The sequence below is a fragment of the Thunnus maccoyii genome, chromosome 19 (assembly GCF_910596095.1).
Source record: "Thunnus maccoyii chromosome 19, fThuMac1.1, whole genome shotgun sequence".
In the NCBI taxonomy this organism is placed as follows: Eukaryota; Metazoa; Chordata; class Actinopteri; order Scombriformes; family Scombridae; genus Thunnus; species Thunnus maccoyii.
Window position 1 is genome coordinate 2258935 of NC_056551.1, and position 14618 is coordinate 2273552.

Consider the following 14618-nt stretch of genomic DNA (forward strand, 5'->3'; position numbering starts at 1 on the left):
ACAAAACAGTCCAATGCTGTAGTCCATGGTAATATGTCTCATTCTGCCACTTGATTGGCTATCTGCTCCAGCTGGCTGCTCTCTCTGGGGCTCTGCTCCGTCAAATAGGTGCTCAGCTGCCAGATGCCAACTGTCCCATCTGTTCTCCCCACTGCCAGCAGATGAGGGTTCTGACAGTTGAAGGACAAACACGTTGCAGCCTGGCCGGCCCCTCCCTGGTCGATGGTGGCTGCCGGCCTCAGGGACCTGTGGCCCAGGTCGAATATCTGCACCTCACCTAAAGAGAGAGACAAACACATCTGTCTGACGCCCACAAGTGCTGCTCTATTTACATGAGATGTTGGAAATGCTGTGTGTGATGGACACATGGACGTCCTGACCCCTAGCAACTGCAATTTAGTGACCCTTTTCCCAAAATCAAGACTGATCTAAGCTCTGATCTGCTTACAATAGAATGGCATTAAGATCATCTTAGCTTTAAGATGGTCATGAGAAATGGGGCCCAGATCTACCTCCTGATCAGAATCTGATTTGGGACATGTGTAAATCCAGTTTTGATGCTGTACCTTGTCCAGTGGCTGCAGCAAAAAGCAGCGGTCTGGTTGGAGACCACTGCACCTGGAAGATGTAGGAGTCTGAGACCCTGAGAGACAGCAGCGGGTTGGCCTGCAGCAGAGAGTGGAGGTGGGCCACGCCGTCAGTCCCTGCACTCACAAACAGGTTCCTGTAAACAGAACGACATCAGCGCTGAGTCATCACACCTCATATAGCTGCTGATCACATCTGGATTGATCACATGTTTGTGATCACAGTGGGCTGAGTCTTCACCTGTGGAAAGGTGAGCAGTGTATGGAGTGGACAGGGCCGCTGAGAGGTCTGAACGAGAAGACGGCCGGGGCTCTCAGTGTCACACTCTGGCCTTCAGAGGACACTGCGGCTGGCGTTTGGGAGGAGAAGGAGCATCTGAGCAGCAGGCCGCCCTCGGAGCCCACCAGGAAGGTGTCAGAGTCCCAGGGAGACAGAGCCAGAGAAGTGACGCCCACGGTGCTGCTGCCTCGAGCCTACAAGCAACACAAACCTACAAGTGTCACTTTTAACCCACAGTCAACACAAAGGAGCAGTTTAGGAACCATTTGAAGATTATAGAAAATGTACTTGTTTGGGTTTTTTGGGGTTTACCTACTTAATCTTCAATCAATCATATCTGTGCTTTGTTGTGTAAAATGTCAACTCTTCAGGCGCTATCAGATTTTTAGGATGCATTTATCAAAGAACAACCACCTTTATTCCCTCACTGTTCACTGCAACAGTAAGTGACCTGTGTGTACGAGCAGAATGACCCTCCATCCAACTGAACACACAGGTGTGAAGTAGCCGTAATAAAGACAGTGAATATACAACTGTCAGGAAGAACCACACCTGAATGTCTACACTGATGCTGCAACTAACATTTATCTTCATTATGCATAAATCTGTAGATTATTTGCTCGATTAATCGATTAGTTGTTTTGTCCATAAAATGATGAAACATGTTGGTCACTCTTTCCCAAAACCCAACATGACCAACAATCCACAACCCAAAGATATTCAGTTCAGTGTCAGAGGACTAAAGAGACCAGAAAATATTCACATTTAACAAGCTGGAATCAGAGAATTTTGTCATTTATTTCTTTAAAAAGAAAATTGCTCAAAACGTTTCATCAGTTATCAAAATAGTTGGTGATTAATTTTCTGTGGATCGACTAATCATTGCAGCTCTGGTTTACAATATTTCATGACAATCAATTCATTGTTTAGATATTTCAGTCTGGATCAAAGGACAGAGCGACATCTCCATGCTGCTAGCATCCAGTATGTTACCGTCTCTGAAACTGTGCCATCATACTCTGCCTAATTTACTGGCCTTTTGTTCCTTGAAGCTTCATTTCAGTAAACTATGTGGATTAGTGCCCGATCACTCCCTGGAGAGTTCTGTAGATATTCTAAGCTTCATCCTTTCTACACTGACACTGGATGAATTCCACAATGTGTCAGCGTTCTGTCATCCTGAGCCTCACCTTGTAGCTGCTGCTGCTGCTGCTGTGTGGAACCTGCTGTCGCACCAAAGCGTAGGCTGCATTCAGGACGAGCCTGCCCTGGTCCGAGTCCACCGTCCACAGCAGCACTCTTCCCCCTGAGCTGGCACTCAGCACCCCAAACTCTCCTCTCTTCTGCAGGGGCACCCAGGCAACCTACACACACACACACACACACACACACACACACACAAATCAATTAATTGACTAATCATTGCAGTTCTACCGATATCAGTAGTGGAGCATGCTGATTGGATAATAGAGCATCAGTGGAAAGATGGACTGGCAGATTGTGTGCACTCACCTGATAAACAGGCTCTCTGTGGCTGTCTGCAGACATCCCAGTCTGGGCCAGCACAGGGTCCTGAGTCCGACTAGTATCCCAGAGCACCACCTCTCCACTGTACAGACCCCCTGCAGCCACAGCACACACACACACACACACACACACACACACACACACACACACACACACACACACACACACACACACACACACACATGATGTGGTATTTAAATACATGTGATGAACAATTCAATCACAACAAGTCCAGCAGCAGATAACAAGCAAGATCAAATCCATTCCCACCAAATGCACCATCCATAATATATATAAATCTCAATGTAAATACGTTGAAAGCATCCAGAAACAGGCTGTTATCGGCTCCGTGACGTGAGGCCGCAGACCGGTGGCGTACCTGCGATGAGGGCGGGCTGCTTGGGGTGACAGCACAGAGCGGTGACTGCGGTGGGAACATCTATGACCAGATCAGCTTGTTTGGGGTTCAGGCCTCGACGGTCCAGGTTCCACGTGCAAACATACGACTTCTCAGTGCTCCAGTCACCGTCATCTATCCTGTTGAGCCAAAACACACGGTTTTTTATCTCGTGTGAACTACACCGAGCGCATGATGACTACAGGAAAGCTACTCAAACAGCGAAGTGAGCCACCAACATACCGACCATAAGCGCAGGCGATAACTGAACCTGTACAACTCCAGGACACGCTGGTTACATGAAGATCTCTCTCTTGTGCGCTGGGATGTTGAAGGCGATGGAGGCATGAAACCTGCAAACATAACAGAGCAGTCTAACATTATATAATATATAACAGACAAACACCTCCGCTTCTTACAGTATGTTTAATTTGTTGATCCTGCTTACCAGTTGACTATGATCCTCCCAGTTCACCTGGAACCAGTCGAAGGCATGACTCCTGGCGTTTCTCACCAACTCTCTGATGACAGCGTCCTCAACCCGCTGCAGGAAGTCCTTGAGGCCGGGTGGTTCTGGCTCATTGTGGTGTTGTTGGAGGAGCTGCTCTGTGGCCTGGTCCTGTGGCTCTGTCTGAGTACAGCTGCTGGTGGTGGACACAGTCTGGACCTCTGCCTCAGTGCTGTGAACCGCCCTGGTCTGACAGCCTCTCTGAAATACAAATAAGTTGCATTCCACATGTATTATATTCAAGTCTAAAAATACAAGACGCAGCAACAGTGTTTGGTAGCTTTTTGTTTTCTGTCAAAGCAGTTAGTTTAGAAGCTAACAGCTGACGGTGTAACAATTAATGCCCGTTTACCTTGTACTGGTTTTCAAGCTGACACAAATTATTTTGTCATTCTTTAGCAAGCTACAGGTTGTTCTCTTGCAGTGTAAAGCTACTTGGTATTTTTCAAGTTTGTCTTAAAACAATAGTCAGGTGCTCGTATTAACATTGAAACATGTTTTTCATGTTGTAATCATTCCTCCTGTTCATACTGATCATGAGAGTGATGTGATGGAGGACAAAATCCACAGTCCTCCTTCTGTGCAAAAATGTATTCAAAAGTTTATCTGAAGCTAATATGAAGCTTCAGCGTCCAAATGAGTCAAATCAAGTAGATATCTTTCAACATTACAGTCTTTTTAGTCCCAAAGTTCCTCTTTTTGTTACTGTTCTTCCACTGCAGCTCAACAGGGAAACACTGTCTGAAGAAACCCAAAGAGGGAATGTGATGCTAAAAAGACTGTAAATGTGTCAGATATCCACTTGATATGATTAACTCAGACTGCTGAAGCCTCATAAAAGCTTCACATCAACTTTTAAATGAGGACACACTGTGGATTTTGGCCTCCATCACTTACACTGAAAACACATTTGAAGGGGATTTTTAGTAGTCAGTATGAACAGGAGGAATCATTACAGTGAGGAAAACCTCTTTCACTGTTCATATGGACACCTGACTGTTGTTTTAAGACCCACTTGAAAAAATGTGAACCTGTCCTTTAATACATCCCACGATACAATAACGTTAGCTCCATATCTGAGCGCATCTCCTGTGGTTAGCTAATTTACACTTACGAGGAACACCTGAATGTAACAGCGTGTACAAATGTTAGCTTCTTTCGGCTGGCTAACTAACGTTACCGTAGGACAATGTTGTTTCTGAACTGTATGAAATATTCGGTAGCTATAGCAACAAGTATATTGTCAGTCACGTTAACATAGCACTTTAGGAGTGTTGCTCATACATACCGACTCCTGCGTGGACTGCTGAGACTTCCTCCACAGTGAGGGAACACTGACTGAGTCCAGAGCTTCGTCAGTAAACATGCTAATGAGTCTGGTTTACTCGGGCAAAAGGGAGAAAGGTTAACATTATCCAGCTAAACTAACTGAGACAATGGCTTTTGGTATGTTTGTGTGCTGTTAGCTGTTTTTCACTGCAGGAGCCATTTTCTACAAAGCGAACGTTACCTTGGTTACGGAGAGAGGATACCCAGAAACAAGAGAGAAATCCCGAGTTTACTTCCGTTTCCGCTTTATTCCAGGTTTGAAATCCTAGCTCTCTAAAAAAAATAGTGTTTTAATGTGAAGCCGCTGCTGTACAGTATTTATATGAAACAACTATTTAAAGTTAATAACACATAAATATCTGTCTCCCCCATATGTTCAAGTTGTAGCTAATATGCTGTCATACTGTATATGATGGACGCATCTGTACTTCCTGTAGAGGCCCGTCCGTCTCCTCAGTATTAAACTCTAACATGCACAAACTGGCGTTTAAACCGTACTAAATGCCCTATGCTCTGTATGTCTCTAGAATTATTGGGATATTTACCACGTTTTATTCTAGTCAGTTTTCTCAAACATTAAAGTATTATTCTGTCATTGTTCTCCGTTTTTTTAGTCCTTGCCGGAGCGCAGAGGTCAAATGGTGGTTACTGCGGTAATGTGTTTGCTGTAGTTGAGCTGTTCTCTGCTGACACTATTTCTGAATTTTCTCTACTGTCTCTGTGGATGTATTATAAGATCTTATTACATCCAGGATTGTCTCTCAAACACAATGTAAAAGCAGGAAAGGCCTGGTCGGGATGGTGTCAGCCAAACACTTTTCTCCAAGTGTCACTTCATGTGAGAGATGTCTGACACCTATTGGTGGGAGAACTACATGACAAATGTTCATTTGTAGAAGATTAAAGAGGTTTTTTTAGGTTAACAGATACAGTCACTGCTGCAGGTAGAGGGTAGTTTACTGACAATAAGCTCTGTGATAGCAGGAATCATTTCCCCAAATCCTCTACTATGTTGTGCAGAAAGATGAGCTACTTCCATAATGTAACATTCACCTGTACAGCCTGTTACTTTCCTATCAACATACACTAAGAGCCACTGTGTATCATCTTAGTGAGCCATGTATTGCTGTTGTTTGGACCCCAATGTGAAAGGCACATACATGTCAACAAAGACAATTGACGCACTGCACAGGGTCATTTTTAACTGTCTGAACAAATAAAATACCTGTCTGTTTTATCATTTATCTTTTTGTTATATGATTAAGTTCACTGTGTGACGTTTCAGGTGTGTAACCAGCTAACCTCTGGACGGACACAGAAGTGATCAGCATGTGAAAAGAAAAACTATAGCGCCAATTAGAAAATAGCCAAATACGATCAAACTACTCCAAACATCATGTATACATTTATTTATTGTAACAAAGCAACTGGTACACTTAATTTAATGTGAACAGGTTTCCAGTGGAACAGGAGATTCTACAGAGATCTTTTTTTCCCCTCCTCTCTCCCATCTCAAAATGTTAAGCCAAGCTCAAAATTAGATTTTTAGGCTGTTTTTTATAAAAAAATGTACATTTCAAACTTTGTTGTGGGTGCCTGAAAAACAACATAATGAAAATTTATTTAACAGAACTCCAGAGTCGGTGTCAACCCCCGCTGCCCTACCACACCCTCCCCATTAAACTGTGTACAATTAACCACTGTCTTACCAAGATACATGAATATCCCAAAAACATTTACAACAGTTGAAAGGAACAAGCTGGTGCTTTCAATCAGTTCCATTTCTACAATAAGTCACAAAGGAAAATGCAACTTCTAATAAGCCTTAGTACCCCCCAACCACTGGATATATTATAATATACATTTATATATATAAAAGTGGCTAAGGATGCTATGATTAAGTTATCACTGCACCATGGCTTATTTTTTATTGAACTCACAACTTCAACAGAAACTGTAACTTCATATCTTACATAGAAATTGCTATTGTACGTATTTTAAATCTACGTAGGATGACGTGCAGAATGCTACAAATTTTTTTTTATTCTTTTGCATGTCTTTGGGAGATGTAGATAAACAATGACAGGTGAGACTTCCAGAGAGCCACCGACACCCCCACTGCACCCGATGTAGACCTGCTGTGTACAGTTGTATGCAAAAGTTTGGGCACCCCTTGACAAATAACATATTTTGGTCTTTTTTTTTTCCATTTAAAAGATGTAAATAGTCTCTCTAGGATATGGAGAAAAACACAACGTCATCAGCAAACATGAATGCATAGTTAGTTTTGATGTCATAAATTGAACAAAAGTTATTTTAAAAATAATAAAAACACTGACATGTATAAGTTTGGGCACCATAAGAGTTCTGAAGTATCTGATTCTTTTTACATGGTCTCAGATCTTGATCAGCTGGTTAGGCCTGAGGCATGTCAACAATTGTCATTAGGAAATGTCAGCTGGTGCCAATGTCAGAGCTTTACAAATACTCTGACTCATCAAGTCTTGTGTGAACACTCAGCAACCATGACTTCCTCTAAACAGCTGTGTGAGACTGTAATGAAAGATATTGACATCCACAATACAGAGGAAGGCTACAAGACAGCACAGTGTTGTCAGCTTGCAGTTTCCACAGTGTGAAATGTAATTAAGAGATGGTAGTTTAGGGCAACTGTGGAGATCAAGATGAGATCTGGAAGACCAAGAAAACTCTGGGAGAGAACTGCTCATATACTGGTCAGAAAATCAAAACCCCCATTTGACACTGTTGCGATGCTCGGTGCACAAACAAGACCTTCATGGAGGAGTCAGTAGAAGAAAACCTTACCTGCGTCCTCATCATAAAATCCAACGTCAGAAGTATGAAAAGGAACATCTACAGAAGCCGTTTTGGAAACAAGTTCTGCAGACCGATGAAGTTAAAAAAGAATTCTTTGGCCACAGTCAGCAAAGGTATGTTTAGAGAAAAACAGGAGCAGCATTTCATGAAAAGAAAATCTTGCCAACTGTTAAGCATGGGGGTGGATCTATCATGCTTCAGGGTTGTGTTGCAGCCAGAGGTGCAGGAAACACTGCACAGGTCCAGGGAAGAATGGATTCCACTAAATGCCAGCAAATTCTGGAGGCAAAAATCCAACCGACTGTAAAAAAAAAAAAAAAAAAAAAAAAAAAAAAAAAAAAAAGTTGAAGCTGAGAAGAGGACGGCTTCTACAACAGGATGATGATCCTAAACATACCTCGAAATCCACGTGGACTACCTCAAGAGACGCAAACTGAAGGTTTTGGTATATCAGCTCGGGGGACTGAGATACACGTTTCTATTACAGATGAGAAAGACTGGTCCAAAAACATGGCCGCCATCAACCAAAATATCTTTGCAAACGGCGGGGCTTAGAGAATATTGGTCATAACTCATTAACCATTTGTCCAATCATCATAAATGTTGGTAAATAACAGTCTGTCATTGGGAACAGGTCTAGCAAAGCATTTGGAGCCTGACCCATAGGGGGCGCCACAAATGTCTATCTGAAAACCCGATGGACAGAACCTCACCAAAATTGGGGTGCATGCTCTGAAGACAATTATTAACCAAAATCTGAAGCACCATATTGATTGGTGCAAGTGGGCGTGGCCTATCACATATTTGCTCATAACTCAAGATGCCTTTGAGCAATCCTGACTAAACTCACTGGAGACATCCTGCACTAGCTCCTGAACACACTCACACAAAGATTCATTCACATCGGATGAAGGGGGGACAAAGAGTGGAACTTTGAGTGTGCAATTCTTGAAATACTGCAGGCTTTGTGATGATGAAACAAGTGTGTGATTGGTCTCTCTCCTCCTTCAAACAGAATCAAACTAGCTGAGGACACTTTACTCATGTTTGTACAGCCTGAAACCTGCTTTGGGCTGGTTGAGCTGCTTCCTCCTGTTGAGCACAAAAAGTTTTGGACCCATGAATTGCCATTTGCAGCTATATTTATTTTTGTTCAATTCATGACATAAAAAGTAACTATGCATTAATGTTTGCTGAAAATACTGTTTTAAGTTCCATATCCTAGAGAGCCTGTGTTTACATCTTTTCAATTAAAAAACTAAAAACTAAAAAAAAACAAAAACAAACAAACAAACAAATATGTTATTTGTCAAGGGGTGCCCAAACTTTTGCATACAACTGTATGGAGCTGGTCTTGAGACATGGCATTATGGACAGGCTGTGGCTGCAGAGGAAGAGGACGGACAGGCTGACGACACACAGGGAAAAAAAAAAAAGTTTTGTTTTTGTTTTTTTTTTTACAAAATCCCCCTCCCCAAAACAAACAAAATATTTTGCTCCCATGGGTTGTAGGATGATCACGAAGGGAGGACTGGGAAAAGATGTTGGCTGAAACGTTTAATCGTCCTCACCATCATCCTGAAAGAAAAAATAAAGATTTCACTGATTGTTCCAAGAAAACGTTTCAGAAGTCCTTTGAGTTACCATTGTTCTATTGGACAGAATGTTTTCATTAGGGCCTGACCCATACTGAATTTATGAGGCCAATACCGATATTAGAAAGTAAAAAAATTCTGATATCAATATAACGGTCAATAATCTTATATATACACAGAATATAATGCATGTTTTTTGCAATGATCCCTCAAAATGTTATCAAACACTTGTGACAAAGATATGTCATGGAGACAGAATATTTACAGTGTAACAAGAAACTTTATTGTATAAAATGACATCAGTGCACTTCAAATAAAAAACACATGTACGTATGTATTAAACTTGAATTAAGAAAAAGGATCAAATATACATAAAATGCTGCCTATATAACTAATTTATTTATATATATATATATATATATATATATATAGGCACATATCAGACAACATATATGCCGATACCGATATATCTGCGGTAGTCAAATATCGGCCAACTGCTTACAGTCACTAGTTCGACACTACAGAGAATGGCAAGAAAGTTGCTTTGTGATCAGCGCTGTCCTTACCTCTCCATCTTCTCCATCACCATCCTCATCTTCATCTTCACCTTCTTCTTCCTCCCCCTCGTCAATATCTTCCAGACCCTCCTCTTCATCGTCGTCGTCATCGCCGTCACCTTCCTCGTCCTCCATGTCGGGGACCTTGGTAACATTTAGACATTAACCACCTGGTACTGGTTTCTTGAGTGTAAAGTGACAGTAGAAGAAAACATTGTGACCAGGATGCTGGTCGGTTCTTCTCTGGTAGACTATGTTATGGAGGTTCTGTTTCTAAATGACATCACACTTCAATGTTTTGGCATTTCTGTGCTGCGGTCTCTTGTTACTTCAGCCAACATATATCTACATTGATACATACACTCACCAAACACTTTATTAATGCTATCCTATACAACAGCTCTGCCATAAACTCTACTTTTACCAAGCGTATACACTTTCAGTTTTTGTTGACGTTGTCAGAATGGTGATAATTCTACTTTATGTTTATTATTGAGGTCGTAGTGGGTGCTGGTGGTGTAACTGGAGTCATGTATGTTTATGAGTGGACAAAACATTAGGAACACTTTTCAATATAACACAACATGAAAGTTTCCTCAGAGAGAGCGCTCCTCATTCTTGTCTATCTTTCTGACTTTAATACAACAGCACAAGGAATTTAGCAAACTCACTTTGGGTTGTGAGCTGCCGGTTCATAAAGTACCGCCATGTGATTGGTTGGAAACAGCTTTGTTCCTGTGATGTGATTGGTTGTTTCAACACTGTCAACCAATGTTACTTCAATATATTGAGGAAATTCTGTCTCAATCAGTGTTTATATCACTGTCCTAAGATATAACAATAATAAAGGTTGCATGGTAACTGATAAACCATCGCCATGACAATGAAGCAACTTTCATGTGAACTTAAAAACAACATTAAAAAAATGTAAGTGTGTGTAGGAAGTGTGATTTGAGGGCCAGTGTGTGGCCAGCTCAGAGTGAAGTTAAGACTAAAAGGAGAGCAAGGTGAAAGTGATCATCCTACCAGGTAGTACTGCAGCGGGTTGGGCCAGATGTCGTCCTTGATCACTTCTCCCAGCTCGTCAGCTCCTGCATCCGAGTGGTCAGTAAACCAGGTGAAGAAGCTCTCTGGCTCCTCATGCTGCCTTTTCTTCCCGGCTTTGTTTGGCGTCTGGCCTGTGCGCTTTGTCAGGTCCTGAGGAGGAAAACGTGTTCAGAGAAAAAGAAGTGTAAGCATGGTCACACAAAAAACAAACAAACAGAAACAAGAAGAAAACCCATCGGGGAGATGAGAGAGAGGCAGTAAAATTGTGCTCTTATAGTAAAAAGTTTTCTCACTCCTTACATTAATGTGTTGTAGTATTAAATACGTCAGTAAATCTTTCATCAAACCAACATACAAACCAAAGAAAACAAAAAGCAAACCAACCTTTCCAGCTTTCCATTTGATTTCAGTCGATTTGGAAACAGGATCTCCGCTCTCATTTACATTAAACTCTTTGGAGAGGGCTTTGTTCTCAAAGTACGGATTCTCATCAAAATACTGAAAAAAAAAAAGGACATCTGAGTCAATTTCCATCAGCGTACGGCCGTTTAGAATGTACGACGACAAAGTGGACATGACTACTCACAAAATCTATTCTATATCCTGACTTGATATCCTCGAACTCGGTGACCTCCACCCTCGACAAGTAATGAAGTGCTTCCTCGTCTTCCTCCCCCAGAAGAGCTGAAACTACACGTCGCCGTGCAAAACACAAGCACAAGACTGTTAGCTGCTGATCCCACACTTCTCTGTGTGCAATGTCAACATGTACAAATAATGTCACATTTAAAAGCAGTAAATACGACAAGACATTACTCTTTACTCCACTGATGATCATTTGTGTTATAAGCAAAGTTTGTTCTTTACAGAGTCATGCACACGAAGACATAACGACAACAAAACAGTAACTTACCTTGTGGATGGTTGACGAATGTTGTGACCCAGAAGTTGGGGATTTTGGCTATGAGTTCTGATCGCTTCTGAAAGAATGGCTGGCGTAATTTGTTGTACTTCTGCTCTACTTTTAAAATTTCTTCACTTGCCTGTTCATTCAGTCTGAGGAGAAGGGGGGGGGTGTGGGGGGGGGCAAAAACACACGAGTAAGAAAACTTTCTCCACACATGCACACATTTACCATAGCTTAAAAAGACCAAACTCACCTGTCAATTTCATTCTGTACTTCATCAATGTGTTCAATTGCTTCCTGTTGCTCTTTTTCTGAAAAGGAAAAAGAAACTTAGGGATCTTGGAACAAACGCCGCATACTCCTGCCAGCAATAACAAATATGGCTGACTCAAGTTACTAGGTAACTGAGGTTACTGTAATCTAAGGCTGAGGGATTCTGATTAAAAATAATAAATAATGTGACAGAACAAAGGTATGCAAAAACCACAGGAATTTAATTGATACTTGTTGCATCCTGGACATCCTTATATTATTAACAGGAATTGTGACCTTTCCTTCATCCGTTCTCTTGCAGCAACTATTAAGGTGTGGCTCACAAAGCAAATATACACTGTCCACCACACTCTCATCCAACCATTGTCAGAAAAACTAATCTAAGCCTCACACAGACATGTTTAATCATATGATTAATGACGCAGCTGCTGTTTATTTATGTGAATACCACATTTTTCACTGCAAGTGTGATGAATGGAATTAAATGTCTTCTGACTAATACAGTTTATAGTTGCTGCGAGGAAAACGACAGTCAGTAGTACTGAAGGATTAACAGCAGCACTTCATTTACTTGCTTCTACTCAAGTTCTGCTTATTTTAAACATTGAATATGTTTTATTAATCTTGTCTTGGTTTTCAACACTATCTTGCTTTCATCTATTTTGAAGTCATGTTTACAATTTCTTGACATGAAATGCACTCACAAAATGCAATCATGTGCAATAAATCTATTTCAAAACGAGCACAGAAAAAAAGTTTTGCTGCCGTCTTCTGAAGCATGATAAATAAACGGACTTTTTTCATGAATATAATCACATTTCTCATTATCAGATTTTTTTTTTTTAGACTGTCAATGTCGGTACAGACGTCAGGCATCCATCAGCAATTCGGGACACATTTAAACAACCAAAACTTAACTTTGCAAAAACATCACCCTTTAAAAGGTTAAACGATCCCCCAAGTAATTCATCACAATGTTTAACGTACATTTTAGCGATTGCAGAGGAACTCTATTCTCGGTCATTTCTCCACAGTACACACGGTGTGTTAAATAGTGTGTGTTTGTGTGTGTGTGTGTGTGGTGGATCCAGGCAGACAGACCCTCTGCCTCCTGCAGTCTGGAGCTTCCTGTTGCTGCTAAAGGCGGCCTGGTTTGAATGAGACGCTGTCCGCTTCACGCTGATAATTACACACTCCGAGGTCCTCCAGAGCTTATTTACGCATTATAAACACACATTAACATTCGTAATGCCACCAAATAGCGATGCTTCAACTGTATGAGCGAATAAAAAGTGGTTGTTTACATTTTGTCCAGCTACTAACTCGCACACTAAAGCCAAGCTAGCACGCATGGTTATTAAAGTTATTATCATTATTCGAGTTATCAGTGCTCGGCCTCTCCTGGCTGCTGGGACTCTGAATACAGTCAATGTTGTACTAACGTCAGTTACTAATATCGAAAACAACCGTTTAGGAAGCTCCGGACACAAACGTGTTGTAAAGGAAACGCTCAGCTGCACGCGTTTTCATCAATACCACTCAAAAACAAACCTCCCACATGTGGCTGAATGAACAACAATCACGCAAAATGCAGGCTGTGCAGCACAAAAACCGGCCTCCTTCATGTGAACTACTAGCTAGTGTAAGCTAATGTAGCTAATGTTAACCACTCACGTTGACTAAACAGTTAGCACATGCTAGCATGCTACATCACTGTACAGTCCTACAAGGCTAAATTAAACTCCATACACACATGTATCATTTGAACTCAGCAGTCCACTGAAAATAACAAAATGACGAAAAACAAATGAAAATGGCGTTGTGCGGGATAACCGCCATTCCTTCACGTTACCGGAGGTCTCGTCCGCTCCGTCGTGATTTGAATTCTCCTTTCTGCTGACTTTCGCCGATGAAGCCGACATGGTTATCGTTTGCCGTGAGTCTTTAGACCAGATGTATATCCCGGGTGGTTTCTAACTCTTCTCTGGAGGATAAAAGTTTCTTCCACCTTACAGAGTGCGTGTTTCTCGGAGCCCACGATGAGGAGGACTGATGTTTCCCTCGGCGGCGCTCGGTCGGTGAACACATTTATGGTGCTCTGCTGCCGCCAGCTGGCTGGAGTGCGACACAACAGGCAGGACATTAAACTCCTCTTCAGCGCGCTGGTTATTAGAGACGGCAGGTTCGACTCTTTTCACTCACTAAAGAGAATCGAGTTTTCAAGTCATTCGAGTCACCGAGTTAGTCACCCAAAGCCCGGAGAATCTAACACTCCTCCACTGATTACAGCCTGCAACCCAGGCCCTGACTAGTTCAAATAAATACATCTCATGAAATATTTCTCTTGGAGAATGCTGGTGATTTGAATAGAGGTGTCTGATGGTTCAAACTTTTCACCCTCCTCTCATTTTGACCTCTACCCATCATACTTTTTGCACTTTTGAAAGGCAGAGTTGTTCAGGTTTTTCGTTATCTATGATGGAAGGAGTGAAGGTGTATATGTGTGGTGATGCTATGGAGACCTTTGGGACCCCATGGGTGGAAATCATTTGTGGTTAATTCGTGGTCACTGGGGAGGCCTGAATTACTTCACTCGTGCGGATATATATGTACTCAATTCTAATGCAGTGAGTCTGCTAATCAGAAATTGCAGACTGTTGAATTTCATGATTGATCAATCAGAATCGAGTAGTACTACATTACTTAAAAAGGACAAATTAAACTTCATGGACAGCTGACTGTGGCAAAGAACTTGTGGGTGAGTGATTTGTGC

General features: G+C 41.7%; 2 protein-coding genes across 2 annotated transcripts; both read right to left on the reverse strand.

Annotated features, from left to right (window-relative positions):
• dync2i2 (dynein 2 intermediate chain 2) lies at positions 1-5428 on the reverse strand. The gene is made up of 10 exons (XM_042394265.1): positions 5174-5428; positions 4588-4901; positions 3240-3500; positions 3035-3144; positions 2774-2931; positions 2380-2489; positions 2058-2231; positions 829-1061; positions 567-724; positions 1-277 (listed from the first exon to the last, which is right to left on the reverse strand). The coding sequence occupies exons 2-10, from the start codon at positions 4663-4665 to the stop codon at positions 39-41; spliced, it is 1521 nt and encodes a 506-aa protein (XP_042250199.1). The 5' UTR covers positions 4666-4901; positions 5174-5428; the 3' UTR covers positions 1-38.
• A 594-nt stretch (positions 5429-6022) lies between these two features.
• LOC121885945 (protein SET-like) lies at positions 6023-13928 on the reverse strand. Its single transcript, XM_042395783.1, has 8 exons — positions 13698-13928; positions 11826-11883; positions 11579-11721; positions 11252-11355; positions 11050-11163; positions 10645-10815; positions 9628-9762; positions 6023-9044 (listed from the first exon to the last, which is right to left on the reverse strand). The coding sequence occupies exons 1-8, from the start codon at positions 13765-13767 to the stop codon at positions 9024-9026; spliced, it is 816 nt and encodes a 271-aa protein (XP_042251717.1). The 5' UTR covers positions 13768-13928; the 3' UTR covers positions 6023-9023.
• Between the last annotated feature and the right edge of the window lie 690 nt (positions 13929-14618).

Coding starts and splice junctions, on each gene's coding strand:
- dync2i2 (XM_042394265.1), bottom strand. CDS start 4,665: ATGTTTACTGACGAAGCTCTGGACTCAGTCAGTGTTCCCTCACTGTGG. Junction 3,501..4,587: donor AGCAGTCCACGCAGGAGTCG/GTATGTATGAGC, acceptor TTTGTATTTCAG/AGAGGCTGTCAGACCAGGGC. Junction 2,232..2,379: donor ACAGAGAGCCTGTTTATCAG/GTGAGTGCACAC, acceptor GTGTGTGTGTAG/GTTGCCTGGGTGCCCCTGCA.
- LOC121885945 (XM_042395783.1), bottom strand. CDS start 13,767: ATGTCGGCTTCATCGGCGAAAGTCAGCAGAAAGGAGAATTCAAATCAC. Junction 11,884..13,697: donor CGGAGCGGACGAGACCTCCG/GTAACGTGAAGG, acceptor TTTCCTTTTCAG/AAAAAGAGCAACAGGAAGCA. Junction 11,722..11,825: donor GTACAGAATGAAATTGACAG/GTGAGTTTGGTC, acceptor CCTTCTCCTCAG/ACTGAATGAACAGGCAAGTG.